Source organism: Apus apus, chromosome 1, assembly GCF_020740795.1.
Source record: "Apus apus isolate bApuApu2 chromosome 1, bApuApu2.pri.cur, whole genome shotgun sequence".
Taxonomy (NCBI): domain Eukaryota; kingdom Metazoa; phylum Chordata; class Aves; order Apodiformes; family Apodidae; genus Apus; species Apus apus.
This window is the reverse complement of record NC_067282.1, coordinates 71,813,754-71,835,893: the sequence shown is the minus strand read 5'-3', so window position 1 is coordinate 71,835,893 and position 22,140 is coordinate 71,813,754. Positions and strand designations below refer to the sequence as shown.

At 46.4% G+C, this 22,140-nt stretch overlaps 2 protein-coding genes across 4 annotated transcripts in view; one reads left to right on the top strand and one right to left on the bottom strand.

The window, feature by feature from the left end:
* WDR3 (WD repeat domain 3) overlaps positions 1-16,957 on the bottom strand; it is a 23,036-nt gene extending 6,079 nt beyond the window's left edge. The window contains exons 1-20 of the mRNA XM_051609007.1: positions 16,669-16,957; positions 15,467-15,676; positions 14,906-15,024; positions 13,174-13,252; positions 12,739-12,834; positions 12,197-12,307; positions 11,074-11,175; positions 10,858-10,955; positions 9,999-10,094; positions 9,436-9,666; positions 8,522-8,615; positions 8,044-8,145; positions 5,623-5,708; positions 5,041-5,176; positions 3,989-4,045; positions 3,235-3,335; positions 2,971-3,082; positions 2,719-2,853; positions 1,092-1,142; positions 362-427 (exon numbers count right to left, since the gene is read on the bottom strand). Coding sequence (XP_051464967.1) covers positions 362-427; positions 1,092-1,142; positions 2,719-2,853; positions 2,971-3,082; positions 3,235-3,335; positions 3,989-4,045; positions 5,041-5,176; positions 5,623-5,708; positions 8,044-8,145; positions 8,522-8,615; positions 9,436-9,666; positions 9,999-10,094; positions 10,858-10,955; positions 11,074-11,175; positions 12,197-12,307; positions 12,739-12,834; positions 13,174-13,252; positions 14,906-15,024; positions 15,467-15,676; positions 16,669-16,839 — 2,253 coding nt within the window. The 5' untranslated portion in view covers positions 16,840-16,957. The remainder of the gene's footprint in view (positions 1-361; positions 428-1,091; positions 1,143-2,718; positions 2,854-2,970; positions 3,083-3,234; positions 3,336-3,988; positions 4,046-5,040; positions 5,177-5,622; positions 5,709-8,043; positions 8,146-8,521; positions 8,616-9,435; positions 9,667-9,998; positions 10,095-10,857; positions 10,956-11,073; positions 11,176-12,196; positions 12,308-12,738; positions 12,835-13,173; positions 13,253-14,905; positions 15,025-15,466; positions 15,677-16,668) is intronic.
* Positions 16,733-22,140, top strand: part of GDAP2 (ganglioside induced differentiation associated protein 2) — a 25,560-nt gene continuing 20,152 nt past the window's right edge. For 2 of the 3 annotated variants that reach the window (XM_051609010.1, XM_051609008.1), the window contains exons 1-3: positions 17,035-17,141; positions 18,654-18,900; positions 20,517-20,656. In XM_051609010.1, coding sequence (XP_051464970.1) covers positions 18,725-18,900; positions 20,517-20,656 — 316 coding nt within the window. In that variant the 5' untranslated portion in view covers positions 17,035-17,141; positions 18,654-18,724. Of the gene's footprint in view, positions 16,819-17,034; positions 17,142-18,653; positions 18,901-20,516; positions 20,657-22,140 lie in introns of those variants that run through there. The other variant, XM_051609009.1, reaches the window with a different exon arrangement.

The window sequence follows — 22,140 nt, the reverse complement described above, 5'->3', positions numbered from 1 at the left end:
TCATGTCAGGCACTGCAACACACTCCCACCTTCAACAGATGCCCACAGGACTGGGCAGAACTTCAGGGAGAGGCTTGATATCTAAAGAACACATCAGCTGCAGTCTGAATATCTACAGGAACCTCACACCCCATTCCCTGGAGATCTGGGGAGTAGATAGTTCCTGGTGGGTGACTCCAGAGTCAAACCCCTCCCTGTTGGCCATGAAGTGGACAGACAGCTCTGCAGGAGAGGCAATTCTGTCCTTACAGGACAGCACAGGTTACTCCTCTTCAAACTGATGCTCTGACCCTGTGGCAGACCCCCTACCTGGGAGACTGACAAGGCCCAAAGCAGTGCTGAGGGAGCCATACAATCTTACCGCTTTGATGGTTTCAATGGTCTTCTTTCCTGCCAGCCCCGTCTCTCCTTGTGTCTCTCCAGCCACCTACAAAATACAGAGTCTGCAGCTCTCTCCTTCCACAGCCAATACATGTAGGCACACCCTGTGTCCTACCACAATCTATGCTAAGAAAACCTGGTGATTTATCTGGGGGAATACAGGATTTCCCAAGTGCACAGCTCTTCCTCAGGAAGAGAGGCACCATGTAAACACCAAGATACAGGAAGCAAATAAACACAGTTCTTGTTCTGCCAACAGAGTGATCTGATCAGTGTCAAAATTACCAGAAACACAACCCAAGCATCAAGCAAGAGGCCTGAGCAAGAGGCATCAAGCCTCCCCACCCACCCTGCACTACATGGACCTGGAAGCAGCTATCAGAAGGCAGCCCAGCCTTGCTGCAGAGCTCCGCGGAACCCAAACTGGGGAGTTAGGAAGGGGAACAGCACAGCAAGGTTTTGATGTCCACAGCTACTGAGCAGCAGTTTGGCCAACTCCACACACTCTCCTGAAGTTCTCTGTAGGAAGTATCACAGCCAACTGCATCTTGGGGCAACCACAGCTTCAGCAGCCCAATGTCCCCTGCACCTCCTCAAAAGAAGAAAATTAGGAGCCCTCTCTGACACTTCTTCCATGCCTCTTAAAGAAACAGGTATTATATTCCTGTACAGTCAGAATGACACTGACACACACAGATGTTGAAGCTTACCACAGGCTGCTCTTCCTTTGCCACACTCTCTTCATATTCAGCTTCTCGTTGCTACAGTGGATAAGAACAAAAGACATGAACACACGTAAGCAGGCAGCAAGCAAGGGTACAAGTCCCTTCCAGACTGGCTATTCAAGGCAGCCTGCAGCTTCATGCAGCTCATTGCAGAGCCAGGACAAATCAGCAGAGATCAACAATGCCACTGCAAAATGTCCTGGTCCCAACCAGGAACCAAGTCCCAGCCCCATGGAGAACTCTGGAATCTTCCAGATGGAAAAAAATTAAGGTCTCTTCTCTAGATGCAGGAACAGCCCTCAGATGGCCCACCAAGCTGAGACAGAGGCAACAGCAATTGAGCAGAAAGCCTTCCACCTGGCACACAGCAGAGAAGAAAAAATCCTAGTCAAGTCCCAGGGTTGTCCTAGCCTGCGAGAGGGAAAAAGGCTCCTGTCCAGCATCTCACATGAGTAGGGTTCCATCAGTGTGTAATTCACTATTGGTGTGTTCATGACCACCTTATTATTCGAACTTGACCCAAACAACACTTTTCTGGCATCTGGAAAAGAAGTAATCTGTGTCTCTCCTTTTAACACCAGCATTCCTATCACACTGGCCAACTACTGGGCATCAGGATGCTGCCTATGGGTCACCTCAGCTGACTGCAAAAAGGCTGGCACAAAAAAAAAAAACCACACAAAAAACCCAAACATTTATTGCCAGTTTCTCATCCACTCCTGCTTCTGCACACCTTTCTACATCCTTCCCCCACTGTGGTTTGAGAAACGTTCTAGGAAGGGGAGACAGACTCCTCTGAGCGATACAATGAAAAGAGTTGTAAACTGTTCCTAAGGAATTTTCAGTTGGATATGTGAAACAAATGCATCTGCCAACAGCAAGGATGGTTCAGCACTGGAAAAGGTGCTTAGACAGCCTGGATATTCTCTTTCCTTGGAGATGCTCATGTATCAAGACAAATCTCTGTGCAGTCTGATACAGCTTCAGGTTTATTCTGCAGTGACCAAGGGGATGGACTAGAGACCTCCAGAGTTTCCTTCCTATTGAAGGCTTTGGTTCTGTGATTCCTCAAAATACGAGTAGAAGGGGATTCTTCCAGCATCCCTGAGCTCTGGGGCCCGTTACTGAGATAGAATGGACCTCTCACAGTTGGAAAAGGGAAAACGAAGACAAACTGCATTTAACAGGAGCAGTGGCCCCCATCACTGCACAACAGCCACCTGCTGAACTGCCTCCAAAGCAATTGAAAGGAGTACAGAAGAATAAAAGAAGGTAAAAGACTGTAGCCAACAGACGTGTAGAGAACCACAGCTAATGAGGAAAGTCAGGGAAATAAGAGAGAAGCAAAGTAGAGGGCAAGTTAGCCAGGCGTCTGCAATGCAGCACAGACAGGCAAGCACCTGCAACATCTGTGGTGCTGCCTCCAGGCAGCTGAGGGCAACAGTCCCATCATGCAAAAGCTGCCAGTCAACCCTGCAACCAAGGCTGCAGTTAGTAATGAGCAAGTCTACCAAGTGTGCAGCCAGACTATTCCACAGAAAACATTAGGAATCTGCCTGCTGGACAGAAAAGAGGTCTGGACGTTGTCTTTGGCAGGAAGGATGAGACTCACCATCTCCCTCTCCTCTTCCAAAACGAGTGGCTCCCTTGTCCTTTCCCAAAGGCGCAAGGACTTGTCATGGGATGCCGACACCACGTAGTCTCCATTGGGACTGAGTGCCAAGCACCACACCTCCTGGTGATGCCCCTGCACAGCAGACAGAAGAGATAAGTCAAGAACACCACCCAGCTCCCAGCCCATGAGGGATGTGCTGCTCACACAGGGAAAATGCTTCCTTTTCAACAGTCTCCAAAAACTTCCTACCTCCAGTGTCTGGATATGCTCAAATTTATCTGCATCCCACTGTTTAATCTTGTTGTCCTTCCCAGCTGTGAAGAAGAGATGGGATTTCGCCACAAACTGCAGATACATCACACTGGAAGGCAAAAAGGCTCAAGTTTACCCACTTGGGGAACACTGCAGACCTTCCTCCACTCTGTGCTGGGCAGAAGGGTTATTGCTGGACCACAACCCCTTGGAAATAAAACAGCCCACAGCGCAGAGATGCTGTAGTAGGATTTGACTGACCTGTCATCATGGGCAAAGAGAGAGCGGTGGCAATCCCCAAAATCTAAGCCCCAAATTTTCACATTCCTGTCAGCAGAGCCAGTTGCAATCAGAGTCCCATCCTACACAATAACAAAGAGAGAGGGTGTGGGTAGCTGACTGGCAGCCTCATGAGGAATTGCTCCTGAAGCAGGGAATAAACAGTGCTGAGAAGGCAGATACCTGGCTCCTCAAACAAGCCCTCCTGATTTACTCCACCTTCTCTCACCAGGGTGGTGGTACTGGCACAGCCTCCCTGGCTCTTTTCTGAACCCCTGCAGGCTTTTAAGACCTTAGTTACATCTTGACATCTCTGGCTTTCGATGAGTGTCATTACAAGGACACCCCAGAGCAAGGTGCAACGCAAAATTAACCAGGCATCAAGGGACTGCTCCACCTCAGCATCCACTAACAAAGATTTCAGGCTCCTCTCACACACAGTAACTTTAGCAGAGAGCAGGCTGCACCTCTTCAGATAAGGAACCACCACAGAATTTTGATTTCCACTTGCTCTCAAAATGCTCTGGTCAATTCTGTCATGACCACTACTCTGTGACCCCTCCCAGTGGGCACAGGATAAGGAGGGGCTTTGCTATGTTAGATCAAGAAACTGCTAAGTCAGGAGCAAGGAGACAACAAGAAAGCATTATCCTAGAGGCCTTGCTGTCAGCCGAGGTTCTTGCAGTCATCTATATCACCACAGTCCCATCTAACACACAGCCCTAATGATACTTACATAGGAGATGTCCATACACAGCACTGGCAGCTTGTGTCCATACAGAGAGAGGAAAAACTGAAGCAGAAGAAAGGTGTCTCAGTTAGACATACTTGGTAGAGACATGCCAAAACCTCAAGCTGCAGGCTAGTTCTGCTCTGCCTCAGGAGCTTTGTCTTCTAGCACTGCCTCACTTTCACTCTTGCCCTGAACACTGTCAGCAGCAGGGCCATGACAGCAGAACTGAGAAGAGGATGCAAGGTCCCAAGAAAGCTGAGGTAACTCTGGTGCTAATCACCACTGCCTATGGAGTTTACTTCTGTTTCTCTTCACGTGTCCGTCAGTGCTGGTCTGTCTTCTGTCCCCAACATTCATGATGTCAACTCACAACACCACCACACACTGCTTGCTCACCAGGAGGACCCTCCTCCCCAGCTTTGCCTCTGCTATTACCTGTTTCATGCCCATGACCCTTACAGTGCCTCACAACTCTGGAGTGCCACTGTGCCTGCAGGGTTTCTCACAGAACCATAGAACGGTTTGGGTTGGAAGCGACCTAAAGATCATCTAGTTCCCTGCATGGGCAGGGACACCTCCCACCAGACCAGGTTGCTCAGAGCCCCATACAACCTGCCCTTGAACACTTCCAGGGAGGGGGCTTCCACAGCTTCCCTGGGCATCCTGTGCCAGTGTCTCACCACCCTCACAGTGAAGAATTTCCTCCTAATGTCTAACCTAAATCTACCCTCTTCCAGTTTAAAGCCATTAAAAGCTATTGTCCTCTTGCTTCCTACATTGTAAAAAGCCCCTCCCCAGCTTTCCTGTAGGTCCCTTCAGGTACTGCAAGGCCACTATAATTTATAGTGAACTTTGCTACCTGCAGGTTCACAACACTTTCCAGATGAAAAGTGGATCCTCTCCCCAGTGCGGGCCAGCCATAGTTCTCTCAGGTTTGCTAGCCAACAGGCAGCTGAAATGGAACACACGGTCTCTCTTTGGTTCTTACTAATGATCTTTCAGGCTACAGTTACATCACTCCTTGCACAGCCTCACAGCCCACTTGCTCATGGCACCTTGAGTGTGTCAATATAGAAGATCTTCACAGTGCAGTCCAGCAAGGAGACAGCCAGCAGCTTCTGGTTGGGGCTGTACCGCACACAGAGCACGTCCTCATCCAGCTGCAGAACACGCACGTGTTTCATGGACAGCCTGGCAGCAGGAAGAGGGAAAAAAACCCAGTTGTTATCCCAAACAAAGTTGGAAAGAGGTACAAATACAGTTCCCACATTGCATGCTGGGAAAGCAAGTTAATTCTAGTATGCAGCTTGTCATTTCTCATCATGACTGAAACAAGACAGGGCTGCAAACAAGCATGGCACCGCAGGCTGATAAACTTCCCTGCTAAATTTACTGCTTAATGATCCTGGGGCACATCTTGTGATTAGCAGCTAAATGGACACACAAACAAGGATGTGGCAAGTTTCCTCTCTCAGCTAAGCTCAGACTTTCACAAAGCAGCAGGGAGCTCGCATGCTTCTCCACGTGTACCATGCACATGTCATAGGCACTTCTTACAGTGCACAGCAAAGGCCAGAGGCCATCAATGACAATGGATACTGCAGCTGAACATAGTCTAGAAAGGTTTCATTTCTCACCTTTTCTGAACACTGCTCTCATCCTTCACCAGCTCAAACTCCCAGAACTTGACACATTTATCAGCACCTCCTGTCACAAAGCCACGCTGCAGGGGAAAACAAAAAATGTATTGTGAAAGCAGTTTTGCAGTAACCCAGAGAAATTCTACAGCAAGGAACTGTCAGCACACCAGGAGGTTTTTGAAGTGTCCCACATTCCTATGGTATTAATGATTAAGTGGACACCACCAAGAGAACTTGCTCCAGTTGGAGCATGCATTGCCCATTGGCTGAGCAACAACAGCAATTTCAAAAGCTCTAGCACATAAGTCTTAAGACAAAGCCTGAAATGTATATCAAGACATAGGCTGAAACTCTGGGACCAAAAGCAGTCATGTCAGGTGTAGGCAATGACATGCTCGTGTTCTGTGGGCAAGGTGACTGTTACTGGATCACACATACCTCACCACCACCCCACAAGCACAGCCTTCTGAAGGAAGAACAGTTCAACATTACCCTTGTGCATTAAGAACTGAGGTAAAATTTGTCCCATATGTTTCAATTGGTAGGGTGAATGAATCTCAAGAAGGTTATTATGGTTTTGATTCCAGTAAAAACCACTCCAGTTTCTAGTGCAACACGACCATGTACGAAAAATAAGAAAGGCATCCACATCAAACAGAAGAAAGTGGAAATCAACAGAAACCTGAACTGCAGTAATGGAGAAAAAACTGATACAAGGAGTAAAAGAGACAAACAGATTTCTACAGCCTGGATGGTTAGGCCAAATAAGAGGGAGAGTGTGCATGTAAAATGGGAACACCAAAAAAAAAAAATTATCTTTTCAATAAGGAAGTATGAGAACTATTAAACAGCAATGGTCAGTAAGGACAGGTTCAGTAACATTTTTCATCTGTTGTGCTCAGGGGAATGCCACGTGCCATAATCACGTAGCAAGACAGTGATGAAAAACTGCTCCAGAACTTCAAAAGGCTGTCAAAAAGCAGCTACCTATGTCAAACACTTATAAATCAACCGTTCAGATCCCCCAAATCCAACACTTTTACAGAGCAGGTACTCTCTGAATTGTCAATATCCATTCTCTGCAACTTCAGAAATACTTGGGGAGATCCAGGAAGAGACAAATGTAACACCGTAATTCAGACAAAGTAAGCAGGCAGGCCTAATAACTGTGAACATAGTGAACAGAAGTAACAGGTAACTACATTTCCATTAAACAAAGTAAACTGAACACAGAGAAAAGAGCTCATGGAGTATTATTTTGATGGGGATTATCCTTTTCCTTAGGATGAAAGCTGTAGTTTGTAATAGTAAGTGTTGCTCAACCAAGGCATGCCTCTTGGTGTTATGTCACATTTTCATTACAAAACTAGGATAATATAGTGCAATAGAGCACATCCTTCATGGATTAAAGACCAGCTAAGAGGTTTCAAAGCTTAATTTTAAATAAAAAATACCTAATACCTTAATACTACACTGCTTACAGACTTTCTGAAATTAGTAGAAAAATAACCAATTAAATATACCTAAAGATGTCAGAGCTACTCCACCTACCTGAAAAAGAGTGTTATATGTTAGGAAGCAAGGATCTAAGCCCCACATATATGCCTTCTGCAAAGGTGTGTCCCAAAATGGGCTTTAAGGGACACAGTGGCTTATTGTCTGAATATACATTCTCGCTGCAGAGCTACCACCAAAAGAGCTACTTAAGTCCTCGGATGGATTAAAAAAGCACTACTGCATTTGCCACTGGCGTAAATCCTATCACAGTGCACCCAGATCCTGGGATCATCCGCAAAAAAGAACCCCACAAAACAAACAAACAAACAAAACCCCCTACAGTAACTTAAAAACTACTACAAGAACAATTAAGAGCCTGGAAAATGTATCCTGCAGGGACAGATGTTCAGCATAAGGACCAGCAAATAGACAGACAGGGAGGGCAATTTGGTCGCTCAAGAGTGGTTCAACACAGAGGAAAAACATCACTATGTTAATAAGACCTTAAACCAAGCAGAAAAGCAGCAAATATAACAAGGAGGATAATCTGCCACTGCAGCTGGTTATGAGAGGCTGAAGCTCTCCACAGCTGGAACACATCCACAAGGTGTGTATTGCCACACACATGGCTCCACCACAGAAGTCTGAGTGTTTTCAATCATGCAGAAGCCAGATGAGGTGCTGAGGATGGTCCTACTCAGCTCAAAGACTCATTGCCACGTGCCATACAACTAGAGAGCTTGTTCATCGAGCTGTGTGTGTATCCACAGTCAAAATTTTTAAGACGCTACCAGCTGCAGCCTCCACCTCCCAAGATGAGGAGTTCCCATGCCCCCATCAACAGCGCAACCACAGCAGTACAGGAAGAAGCTACAAGAAAAGACATGCAACAGACAATGCTTAAAAGTGTGGCTGAGTTACCTGGTCTGGTGAAAGAGCAATGGACCACACTGCCCCCTCATGAGCATTAACTGTCTCCATCATACTCCCAGAAGCCAGGTCATACAGATGCAGCTTCCCTGTCTGTGGAGAGAGACACATCACAGAGGACAAATGAGCCCCTCCACCTTCACGACACATGATAACTCCTAACAGGAGAGCACCCCTGCCACCCATCTCCTGAACAGCCAGCTTCATTAGATGGCTGTTACATACAGATGGGCCAAACTCCTCCATCAGGGACTTCCCACTGCTCTCCCCAGCTGTCCAGCTGAAGCCACAGGAGCTACATAAAGAGTTTAGGAATAGAGCAGAACCTGACTGTCAGAGATGTTTTTACACCTAAACCAAGTGCTCCCGATGAGGAGACACACTGCATTTTCTGTAAGGCTGCCTTAGTGATATTCTCAAAACATCTCCAGACCTGGGCAGTCTGGAGTGCAGAAGGGACAGTACTTACCTTGGTGCCCACAATGACCTGCCGATCTCCCGGGACGAAGAGGGAGCAGAGCGCGTACTCGCAGTCCATCGTCCGGATACACTGCAAGGTCGATCTGTGGGGAAAGGTAGAGCCCAAAACCTCTTATCACACAGAAAATCTGGCCCACTGAGTGAGACGTGCCACAACAGCCTCTGCCCACAGCAGTCTTTTCATCTGGGGCCAGGAGATACACCAAAACCATCCTCTGACCCAGATCCTATCCAGCATTATTGCTAAGAACATTTTTCATAAAAACATCCAGTTACATGGCTCACTGTCCTGATTTATTGCTGTTTTGAGCAAGGACAAAGCTCCTGTTCTCCAACAGCAATTCCTGTCACTCAGGACAGGACGGGAGTATAAGACTTAAAGGAAACAGAGCTTGAAATCAATACTGCTCAGGAAACATTGGGATAACGCTCCAGATCAAAACAGCAGCCTACTCAGTCTACTACTGGATCCTTCAGATAAGATGACAAGAAAAGCATGTTCCCTAAACAACACACTGTAGCTAGTTTAAGGTAACAGTATCTCTTATTAAAGCAGAAAAACAAACTAACTACAAAATATAGTCTATACTAGACTACTGTGTTCGCACTTTAGTGTTTAAAGATTTGTCTTTCCATACCTGCCACTAAACTTCACCTCAGTGCTGCTTTACAGCCTCAAACTCCGTGAGTTTATTATGCAGTTTTAGCTCTATAGCTGCTTAGTTTCCCTAAGAAGGAAAGAAGTCAGACAGCTTTCTATTCACTTCCTTTAGTTCATTCACAATTTTAAATTTCTCCAAAATCCCCTCCTCCTTATCACTGCCTCTCTGACCCATAGCTGCCTGAGTTCTGGAAGACTGACACACCTAGGACAGAGGGGACTGACACAACTGGACTGTGTACCTGTTCCAAATCTTTACAGACTCTGCAGCTGCTGAGAGAATGGCAATGTTGTCAGAGCTAAAAGCCAATGTCCTGACATCACTGCGGTGGCCTCCAATGGTTATCTTGGATGCACGGACAGCCTGTGGGACTTGTGCTGACAGGTTCAGATTGTATGTCTCAATTACGTTGTTCTGGAGCAGCAGTACGATCTTCAGCTCTCCTTTTGGAGAGACAATCAAGTCAAATGACCTGTTTGATAAGACAAAATCACAGCTGTACACAGGGGCAGTAAGACAAAATGTAGAGGGGATCAAATATCAAAATCCACTGAGAAAGAGGAATACAGACAAGAGGCATGCCCCAGGCAAGCACACACTAAGCCACAGAGGTGTGCACAGAGGACCACTTGTGGAAGAGGTGTGAATGGACTGGAAATCATGATAGGCTTCTCCCCAGCTCCAAGCTGAACAGATATCAAGGGGGAAACTCCTTCCATCTCTCTCTGTATTGAGCTGTGGAGAGCTCTCCCCAGGTAGCTGCATAACCACAGCTCACCCTCTACAACAGGCTTTTCCACTCACTTGATTTTAGAAGAAGCTTTGATATTAGTGACCCGCTGAATCTCCTCCTGCAGGCTCAGCTCCACACTCCTTTCAGGCTCCTCTTCAGAGTTTTGTCTAGAAATGTCAGATAATGGAGAAGAGTCAAACAACCCAGCTCACCCAAAAACCTAACACCCAGACATTAACATAAGGAAAACACCCAGCCTGCTGAAAATAACCCCCTTCCTATCCAACAGTGCTAACTGTATTTAAGAGCAGGGCAAGACAATGGAGTTCATGCTGGTATGCAGACTACTAAAGAGACAGACTAAAAAAGGCAACCTCCTCTGTGCACGAGTTTCTACTCTGGAAAGTAGATCTCTCCCTAAGGACTATTGAGAGGCATGTGTTAAGTGCCAGGATACCCAGAGAGACACTTAACACAAAACAAACTTTATTAAAGATCTCTCTTGTATCTCTGCCTGATGTAAAACAGTAGATGAGGTATCAGAGTCACTCTGACTTCTCAGGTGAAACTCCCATTCCTGTACATCCTATCAAGGATTTTATTTGACGCAGCAAGCAGTGTAAATATGAAAATCAGATACAGGTGAGCAGCTCTGAAAAACCTGTTTTATGTTTATTCCTTTGCACAGATTACCTTTTCTTGCAGGAGGAAGACTCAGAAAGAAAGGTATTAACTTAGTCTATGGGAGCAGAGAAGTGTTGTATAGACAAGCACCAAGGATGCACAGAAGCAGTGTCCACAAAATAAAGCAGCTAACATAGACAAAATGACCAGTAGCTTGGAATTCAACCACAGTGTCATGCTGCTGAAGGGGTTTTCTAACACACCTCTAGACACAGACAGCATCTCAACACATCCAAGACTGCTTACTTGCTTTTTTTCTTTGCTTTCTTCATTTTCTTTTCCAGTTTCTTTCGGATTTCCTCTTCAGAAAGGACAGAGAACACCTCCAGAACAGCATCTGTCCCCTAGAGACAGAGCAAATAAAGTCAAGGGTACACAAAGACCTGGCTGGCCCTTACAGAAATAACCCAAGGTCTCAAACAGCCTCCTCTACAGCTCAATAGCAGAGGCCCCATTACTTACATGGCAGGCCAAAATCTTGCCTGTTCGGTCTGTGGCAAGAGTAACTACTCGGTCTCTCCCCTCCCGCATGATGGATCCAACTTTGCTGCACTTAATGAGGCGCTACAGGGAAAGAAGGAGAAGAATTTTGGTCTGAAAGGTCCAGAAATCTTCTCAAGTAAACTCAGAAACCTACTGGCAAGGCAAGTCCAGAGAAGAAAGGGTAATAAACATATAGGGTCTCAGTAGAACAGCTAGCAAGGACAATCAGGGACAAAACAGGCATTCGTGAGTGCTACAGGCTTACCTCCTTATATATTGTTGCATCTTAGCTGAAAATAGTAACTGGCTGTCTCAGTAAAAGAATAACTTAACTTTATTGCAAACTACACCCATTTAAGAGAGAGAGCTGAATTTTTATGTTACAAAGGTAATACAGCTCAGTTCCTCTGTCTGAAGAGGCAGAGAAGGTGAGAACTCTTAAATTGGTGGCCGAAGGGAAAGAAATCCTCTGGAGAGAAAGTTGGGAAAGTATTTATCAAGTTATCAGTTATCTCCCATAGCTACAGGCAGTCTGAAAACTGAGGAGAACCCCATAAAGTTCCACTAGAAAGACAGATTCAGTGAAGTCTCCACCAGCAGAACAAGTGGGAATGGCCTCCTGCAATTGAATCTCAACCACATTTTGTCACAGTGCAACTCTGACCGCTCAGCTTCTGCTACTGCAAAGATGAGCATCAGCACTGAACTCAGCAGTTGCCAACCAGCCAGTAACTATTTTATTGCCATGTTTTTTGATGAAAGGGCTTTGTTAGCACTGTCAAATTTTAAACATTTGTTAGTCCTCCCCAACCAGAAGGCAAAGAAAAAGCTTTCAGTGAAGCATAACGTGTTTTGGCACGCATACTTCTGCTGATGTTTCACAGGTAGATGAGGCAGCAGCTGCTGCTGAGGAAGATGTTATGAGGCAAGACAAGAATTACCACATTTTCCCTAGCAGGCTAAATACGACACTCAAGGTATAAACCAAATACAAAGCAGCAATGTACGAGAGACACTAACATTACAGCTGGCTCTGCAAGCAGCACCAGGCAAATGGGGTTACATACACCATCACACAGACAACATGAAAAACTGAGCTTACTTCCTCAGGATGCTCATCGAGCTCTAGGGTCTCCATGTCTTCAGTGTTTTCTTCTGCTCCAGGTGTAGACTCTTTGCTTTTCTTGGATTCTGGCTCATCAGAGTCTACTACCTGTTCATGGACAAAAAAACCCATAAGGAATACCTTAAGCAACAAGAGCTAAGATATGCTGGTATCTGTCTTGCACTCCACTTTCCTGAAGGAGCAAGTGGTTAGCATAACACTGCAAAAAAGTGGCCTACAGCATGCCTGTAGGCCTCAAACACTCCATGTCTTCCCCTGCTTATCATCCACCCACAAGACTGTCTTCTCTACATGGAAGCCAGAAGGCAGAAAGATCTGACACACTCTGGAAATCTTGCTCTGGAAGTGCTCACAGCTTCACTAGAAAGCTCAAAATGCAGAAAACAGCAAAGTCCAAGAGCAGCTTCTGGCATCCTCAGACAGCAAAGATGTTGCTTTGGACCCATTTCCCAGAACATCCATCAGATTTAACAAGCAGCCTGGCAAGCCTGTGAGGGGTTACAGAGGGAACATCTTACCTCCTGGATGTAAGTGATATCCCACACTCTCAGCTCACTGTCACCACTCCCAGTGATCAGACGCTTCTCTCCAGATAGCAAAGCCATCCCCCAAACCTGTCCAGAGGCACAATGTGAGGAATTGGCTTACGGCTCCTTTGACTATCATAAAAACAGCAAAGCATCTTTAATTGATTTATGTAAAAGGCAAGCAAGAAAAGCCTGGATCTAGCCAGGATCTCCTCTGGGCACATCCGCATTGGATCTACCACCTACTGAACATTGATGCTCTCGGGAAGTTTGGAAGTTTCTCATTTGCTCATCCCTAAAACCTAGTGACAAGCAAAATGTATCAAAGTGCCAGTTTACAACTCTGGAGAACAGGGAGAGCAGAGTGAGCCATGACATGTAATCTGAAGTCCCTCCACCCAACAGCTCCCCACACATCATCTTTACCTCAGTACGGTGTCCAACTAGAGTTTTGAAGCAGTGCTGGGTGTCCAAGTCCCACCATTTCACCAATGTGTCTTTGCCACTGGAAGAAAGAAGAAAAACTCAGGACCCAAGGAGAGACTGCCAGAGTTCATGTGCTTAGAAAAGTGGTAGAAGTACAAATAAAAAAATCTAAAACATGCCACAACATATCACAGTACTGCAAAAAAGTATCTAGCAAGTCACTGAAAACTGCTTCCTTCTCTGGATTCAGCTGCCAGCCCTGCTGTCACACAGCCTCCTTTCCCACTTATTTAGCATGAGAACAATCTTCTTTGCTCAGAGTGAGAACAATAAGCACAAAGTGCTGAGCAATTCTGAAGCTAACTCTAATCCCCCCCTCCACGTTCTCCACCCGTGCTGTGCCTGCGCTCTGACCACGCTACAAGAAAAGCAGATGCCTGCACTCTAAGCAGTGACTTGGAGCTGTTCTTCCTAACAGAGAATTACAGCTGTTTCAAAAAGCCTCCAAACAATCACATCTCCTTGAAAACACATTTCTGGCTATATTATGCTGCCCCAGTATTACAAGAGCACCCAAGAAAAGTCAAAACTTCAACATTTCTACAGATTCTTTTGGTACACCCTACAACAATTAATACTTCCTTTATTTTTGTTAACTTTGTTAGAGCCTATTTTCCTCAGTAAGTTTCAACAAAATCAAAACACAAAACTTGTTTCACTACTAAGCCATGTCAGGACAAAAAAACACCCAATCTGATTACAAGTGGTATTTATTTTTAATCCATCTCTTTTGTTACATAGGATTGAAAGGTACTTGTAAATTGGACATATGAATATACCACAAAGGTTCTGTACACAAAGGACTGCAGCTAGCTGCTTAGGCAAAAAGAAACATCTAATATAAGGAAGCAGAACTTTGCATCTCCAGAAAAACAGAGTAACATCTCTATTAATAAAAAAAAAATAATAGAGAGGAATTCTTTGTCTCAGTTTAGCGACTGAGGGAATTAAGAAGCACTTCTAAAGCTGACCTGCAAAGACTTGAAACTGCATTAAGAAAGAGGCATCCTCTACCAAACAAACAAAATACTTTTTCAATTTGAAAGAAGAAAAGAAGCACAAGAAACTTGTTCTAATTTTACAGTTAACTGATTGCATGCACTTTCCTAATAAGCTATTAGATGACACATTAATAAATAAAAAACTGTTGACTGATGTTTGGGCAAGAGTATCTTCCCTCAACTGTTTATTATTAAAGGGTTACAATCAATTAGCAGCTCATGTTGAATAATTGAAAACTAACTTAATTAAAAGATGATAGATTTTTTTTAAATTCCTATCATTACAGCTTACTATGTGAATTACACATACAGAAGGTAAATCTGCTAGGTTCTTCGAGAAAAACAGCAAAAGTCAGACACATACTGAACATATTATCACTATTCCTTGTTACAATAATTCTAAATTGCTATATTTACCAGCAAGGTCAACCATTTTCCAAACACTATTTTTCAGGACAGCCATTTCCATTCTGCTTACCACATCTGGAGTGAGGCACTGGACTTAAGAAATATGTGGATGTCACACAATCATACTCTAAGATGCTCGTGGGTCTGAGATACCACAAGTTGAGAAGGAAAATACAAATCGCCACACCACCTCGGATGTCTCAATTGCAAGTAAAACTGTGGCTGCTTTCATGATTGACCACCACACTTTTAGCCTGGCTCACCTGGTGACCAACAGGTTCTTCTCCTTCAAGAAAAGGACTTGAGTGACAGCATCCTTGTGTCCTCTCAGCCGGTACAGACCACTCTCATTGATGACATCCCACACAATAACATCGGTATCCTGAAACAGAAAGAGTGTCTCCAAGGGACTGGCACTTGTCTCTGCAAAGTATCTACCTCTGCTATGAGATTTAAAAGGTTACCTGAAAGCACAAGTTCTCACTCAGAATTTGAATGTTAGGAATGAGCAAAGCAGGTGATATTCCTTCCCCTGAGGTACAGACCCACAGATGCACCTCTGCCCTGCCTTTTGTTATTCCTGAGCTCACAAGCTTCCTCACCTTTAACAGCTCTATGCCTGCCCTGCAGCCCCTGCTGCTCTCCCGGCCCTGGGCTCCCCAACTCCACCACTGCCTTGCATCCCTAACTTCTCTCACTGCCATCCCCTGGCCATAGGCAGAAGCCACATAACCCACTTCAAATACCAAACGTTCTCACGCAGGTCAGCCTTCCCCGTGGGGCATCTCCATGAAAGGGCCATCGTCCAGATGTGCGTCCCTCACCTTTGAGCCAGACACCAGCCGGCCACCCAGATGGTCATACTGCAGGGCTGTGACTGCACTCTTGTGTCCATTGAAAGTGATGGTTGCTTCTCCACTTAGGAGGCTGAAGACACGGATTGATCCATCTTCATACCCAACAGCCAAGTGCAACCCGTCTGGAGAGGGGCAGAGGCAACTGACCTCCTGCTTGAGACCCTTAAGGATAAGAACCTGCAAGTTTTAGGAGATAAAACACATGTAATGCTGGAAAAGACCTCTGAAGATCATCAAGCCCAACCACCAACCCAACACCACCGTGTCCTGAGGTGCTACATCCACATGTTTTTTAACACCCTCACGGGTGGTGACTCCACCACTTCCCTGGTGCAAGAGTGGATCAGAGGACCCGTGTTGTCTGAACGTTGTCATCAGCAACTACTGTACACTCCTCAGAGGACTTGCTCTCAAGACCCTTCAGCAGTTCCACTGCCCTTCACGCTTCCTGCCACGAGATGCTGAAATCACTGTAAGGGCTACTGACCACTAGACACTGAATTCATAGGGAACTGGGGTTGCTCAGCCTGGAGAAAAGGAGGCTGAGGGGAGACCCTGTCACTCTACAACTACCTGAAAGGAGGGTGTAACAAGGGGGGTGCTGGTCTCTTCTCTCAGGTAAAAAAAGTGACAAGACCAAGGGAAAGGGCCTTAAGTCGTGCCAGGGGAGGTTCAGACTGGATATCAGGAAAAATTCCTTCACCGAAAGGTTGTCAAGCACTTTAGGAAGCTGTGGAGTCAGCATTCCTGGAGAGATTTAAAAGACACGCCGATTTGGTGCTTCGGGACGTGCTCCAGTGGCGGGCTCGGTAGCGCGCCAGGTGAGCAGCTGGACTGGGTGAACTTAAACGTCTTTTCCAACTTAAGATTATGACTCCGGGCAGCAAAGTCCTCCCACGTTACAGCTCGCGAACTCCCTACGGGCCGCGCACAGCCAAACGTCGCTGGGAGTCGTTCCTGCTGCCCAGCCGAGGCGCGAACGACAAACCTCGAGGGATCCAGGAGGGTACCGAGAGCGGGCTCCGGCTCCGGAGCAGGAGGGGGGCTGCGGGGGGGGGGGGGGGCACCCGCCTTCCAAGCCGCCCCCTTCCCCCCCGCCCCATCCCAGCCCCGCAGCACCGCCCCCCGGCCCGCCCCGGGGGAGATGCCCCCAGGGCTCCGCGCTTCACCTTCTCCCCCTTCCGCGTGTCCCAGACGAAGACGTGCTCGCAGGCCGGCACGGCCACGCAGCGGCCCCGCTCCCCGCGCCGCGGCACCCAGGCCGCGCTGCCGCGGGCGCTGCCCACCAGCCCGAAGAGCGCGGCCGGCCCGTACCGCAGGTACTGCCGGGTCAGGCCCATGGCGGCCGCGGGGCGAGCAGCGAGCGGGGACGGCGCTCGGGGGGTCCCGTCCGCTCCGGCCCGGCCCGGCCCGCTCCGGCCTGTCCCTGTCGCCGCCCGCCACGCGTGCCGGGACCGCCGCCCCGCCGGAAGTGACGCGCTGCAGGCGGCGACCGTGCCGCCCGGGGCGGGCAGGAGCTGCTCCGGAAGCGGAAGGCGGCGGCGGCGGCTCCGTTTTTCTGGGTGATGCCGCCGAAGCGGCGCCGACTGGGACCCTCCGGCGGGGCGGGGGCGGCGGCGGCGGCAGCGGCAGCGGCCTGCCCGTGAGTTCCTGCGGGGCTGCGCTGCGGGAGAGGCCGGTGCGGGTGGGGAGCCGCTCCTCGGGGCTGCCCGGCCCGGCCCCGCCGCCGCGGGGGGTGCTGCGAGGGGCGGGAGGCGGCAGCGGCCTCCCGCGGGCACCCCCGCCTTCCGAGCCCGCCGCTGCCGCGGGAGGCCCCGGGCAACCGGGATGGGCGGGGGGAGAGGCCCAGGAGGGGCTTGTGTGTCCCCCCCGTGTGCCCCCCCCGTGTGCCCCGCTCCGCCTCCCCCCGCCCCGCTGGCGCCCTCGCCCCCGGCTGTTCCCCGGGAGGGCAGGCGCGGCTGTGGAGGAGCTTCTTGCGCGGCCTCAGTCCGGCCGCGCTCGGCTTCTCGTTCCTTGCCTTTCCCCCGGCTTTTTGGGGGGGCAGAGCTCCGACGTAGAGGCTCCCGCGGCTCCCTGGGTCCCGGTGCCGGCCTCGGTGCCCCCCTCGGTTTGACTTCGGGTGTTTGGTTCGTTGCGGGTGGTTTGTTGTGTTCCGAGGGAAGACGTTTTATCGTTCGTGTTTCGGGGTTACCGTCCGTGACCTGTGGATGCTGTCTTTTCAAAACTGCCAAATTACGAGCCCGTGAAGAAGGTTCAATAGTCGGCGTGCACGTGGCAGCCTGAAGTGCCTTGGGCGAGTGCGTTTGTGTGATCTGAGTTCACTTAGTGCGGTTTAGCGGCTTCAGAGAAAATGCTGCGTCCTGAGCTTTGAAACGGGTTGGGGTCTTCGTCTGGCAACCAGCGTCATCTCAGCCCTCAGGGAGAAGGAAAAGAGGCAGGTGGCCACGTTCAGTCTGCGGTTTCGTTGACCAGTGTTGAGATTTACGACTTTCTTGCTCTTTTCTTGCAAAACCTTTTTGGGTGAAGGAATTTCGTGCCAAAGTGCCTGAGTGTAAGAATTAACCAATGTGAGGCTGACTTGCAGTGCTTCAAAACCCACTGAACTGCAAGGGTGAGGGAGTATGTTTTCATTGGCTTGTTTGTAAGGTTGGAGGTTTTTTTGCATTTAGGGTTTTGGGTTGTTTGGGAGGGTACGATATTTTGGTCCTTTTTTTAAAGTACAAACCAGAACTACATCAACATCTCTGACAGGACAGATACTTACATACCCTGCTACAAAACTGCTTTTTGTTTAGAAAAAGAAATGATAATTTTCAGAAAGGCTCAGGTCCTTTCTACACTTGGAAACTTGTGTCCAGCACTTTCAACAGGAAGGATCACGAGTCAGTTGGAACAACTTAATAAAGGTGATGTTTTCACCTCATGCTTTTGGAAAAGGCTTGTCTTTGCAGGTATCCTACCAGTACTTGCATTGCCTTTTTTTTTTGCAGACAAATAGCAAAACTAGTAAGAAAGAGAAAGTGGTTGAGTTGGAAATGGGTTTTTCTGTTTTCTGCTCGCTGTAGTTGCATTGCAGCTTTGTGAAAGGTCTAGCTCCACAGGAGTTGCTCCCAGTGAGCTGTTCGTGACCCGGTTTGATGTTCTTCCTTTAAAGCACCTAGAAGACTCCAGTGAGAATTGGAGTGTGACAAGTTGGCAGAGGAAAGGAGTTGTCGTTTCCATTCCATGGATCCCTTGGGTGCTCCTTCCCAATTTGTGGATATTGACAGTCTGCTAGGCTGGAGTGATGCCTATGAGGCTAAGCAGCTGGACCCTCACCAAAATCCTGTTGAAAAAGCTCAAGTTGCTGTTAGATCACCTTTTCCATACAGGAAAGACATAAATGCAAAAATAATCTTATGGTAAGTTCCTTGTGGTTTGGGGGTGTTTGCCATTGCTTCTCCATTTACTGTGAGATCAAATTGCCTCATATTTCAATTGCTGCTGTAAAGTCTTCAGGCCATCCTTTCTTGCATCAAACATTACAGGTCTGAGAAGAAAATACTCTTTTTGTTCACTGTAAACCTGCAAGTCTTGTAATTTGCTGCACTGTGGGTTATAAATGGCATGTTCATAGGCATTCCTTGATGCAGCAGACTGGAACTGCACCTCCACTGTTGTACTCTATACTTCATACCAAAACACAGTTGGGTACTTCAATGTAAATCTTTAAATTTAAAAAAATATACTTACTGTCTACTAGTTTGCTTGCTTGCTTTCTTTTGCTGGTATAATTCTGCTTTCACTTTTCAGATTTAGATCAGTATTTCAGTATTCCTTTTACGTGGTTCTTGTGGCTTGCACCAGGCTCTTCTTTTTCTCTTTTTTTTTTTTTTCTCTCCCCCACCTTTCTCCATTCTGAGTCTGTCTCCACAGTTTTTTTACCAAAATCATTTATTGAAGTGCAGTGTGCTGTGATGAACTTACTTTACCAGTTTTGCTGTTTGGTTTTTGTCTTGTAACTCGGATACTCATGTCTGCCTTTTAGATGAGTTTGTTAATTTTTGTTAACCAATATGGAGAAGCATTTCTCTGGGACACAGATTCAGGGATCAGCCTGAACCTCTTTCTGGTTAATACATGCAGGAAATGGAACTGTTCATGGATTTCCTGAACCTGATTAACTAAAGAAAGAGAGAAGTAAAAGGTTACACATCTCTTATGACTTGGGCTTGGGTGTAATAAGTGTGTGCAATTTCAACTGTAACTTGAATCTCTCGCTGTGCCTGAGAATCTTTATTTCCCTTCCTCTGCTCTTTGATCCCAAAATCTCTTAACGGCTGCTGCTGTGACAAAAAGCAGGTCAGAGTTCTGCTGCTCCATTGTCTCTTGTGCATCTCTGCCTTGTTTATCTTCTGCATGTCTGATCCTTCAACAGCAGAATTACTGTGATCAAATTGTGGGTTCACAATTTCGTAACAAGAGCAATGACGCTTGACTAGCTGCCGTGCCACTCTAGATCCTCCCTGGTCTGAGGAAGAGCAGTAGCAGCAAGGTGCCCTGGGTTGTCTGTGTGCAGATGGAAAAAACTACATTGAAATTATCTTGGACATTTGAAAGTAGTATACCACAAGAACTATGTATTATCTCTTGGAAATAAAGGGACTTTTTTTTTTTGTTGGGGTTTGGTTGTGGGGTTTTTTTTGGTGGTTTGATTTGGGTTTTTTGGAACATACTGCACTCCATCAGCTTAACATGCTGCTGTTGTGCTGGCTACATAGAAAAGGCAGTACTGTAGTTGTAAGTCCATCAGTTTTTAAGGAAATGACAGGTAGCATGTAGTCTTTCTTTATCAGTTAGAGGCAAAGGATGGTTTTGCATGATGAGCATGTCAGGATACGCTATGCTCTATGGGCACTGGAATAATGTTAATGCTTTTCCTATAACTTGGCATTTCCTTGCTTGTCAGCACTTATTTGAGAATACACTGCTTAATCTGACACTTAGCCTGCAATAAACTGTTTCCTTGTTTCCTCAGGAAAGGAGATGTAGCATTACTGAACTGCACAGCCATAGTAAATACCAGTAATGAGTCTCTCACTGATAAGAATCCAGTATCTGAAAGTATATTCATGCATGCTGGGCCTGACCTGAGGGATGAACTCCAGAAGCTCAAAGGTAAGTGGCTGGAGACATGTTTATCTTGTTGAAATCTATTGTCCTTGCATAGTACAAAGCTTCAGGATTTGGATATAAACTAGAATCAAGGTACAGCTTTTTTTTTTTCTTTTTTTCCCCAACGTCTGGTGTTAATGTGAAATAAATTGAAAAAACACATCCTGATCGCTTCTCTTTTTGACATTTAGGTTTCAGATCACTGAAAATCTGTGGCACATACTCAAGTTGCTGAGCCCTAACTTTGTAATACAGTAATTCCCATTGTCATCTGAAGCCACTTAGTTATCTTATCAGAGTTAGCTAATCAGAGTCTTTACTCAAGGGCCTGGTCTTTTATATCTTCAGATCTTTTTCCCATCCTGTTCAGTGTGAGTAGAGTGTGGAAGACAGGAACTCAGGTTCACCATTGCACAAATTAAGTGTGTACTAATACACACTTCGTGTATCACCTTTCAGGCTATTAGTATACATCCACAGTCTTTCAGGAAACTATGGCAATAATAGATGGAATGATAAAACATTGCATGTCTAAGTAAAGTCTTTGTGACTGAAATTGTTCAGTTCAGTTGCCTGTTCTGCATAACAAATTACTTTATTAGAAAGACCATCCCTTACAGAAGACTATCCTGGAAACATTAAATTTGCCTTACCTAGATTCTTTATTAACAGAGTTTATGGCTGATAATGAGATGTACAAATACTCAACTTTATTCCCAGCACCTGATAAATGAAGTTTTTCCTTATTTTGTATGTGAGGAACAAATTGTTTCTAGTTATCCAAGGTCATACAAAAGTCTAATATAGTTTTCAGTTTAAAATTCACATTTCTAGTAACTATGGTACTGGACTGAATTTTGAGACCCAACCTTGATTAATCCCTGATTAATACTGCTCACTCTTGGGTAACAGCTCCATTTCCTTATCACGTAGTAACAAAATGGATAGGGGAGCATTGATATTGCTAATACAAACTCTCAGCAACTTAAACTACAATAGAATAGGCATCCTCTGTTTTTATAAAATCATGTTTTGCTGATTCAGCTTATTTTTTTGTGAGGAACATAGAAGTAAAACAGGAAGCAGAATAACTGTTCCACAGGAATTGAGAAAGTCAGTGTACGTCCTTTGGGTGGAAACAGCTGTTAAAATAAAGCAGATGTTGTAAAATAATTAGGATGCTTGTATGAATGCCAGAACTCTTCTGAAATAAACTTATGTTTCTTGTGTGCACTGTGAGAAGAGAGGGACATAATTTCAAGGAGTCCTTAAAATTTGAGATTTATCAGCTCTGTAGTGAATTCCTTGAGCTTCTTGAATTCCTTTTTACCACACTGAGTTATATGTAAATTTGCATCCTCTACCTCTGGGAGGACACTGGTCTTCTCTCTAATGTGTGCTGCAGGTTCATGACTCCTATACATGACAGTTTCCTTCACATCTTGTGATCAGAGCTTCTCAGAAATCAGTTCTGTGACAATCTGCTG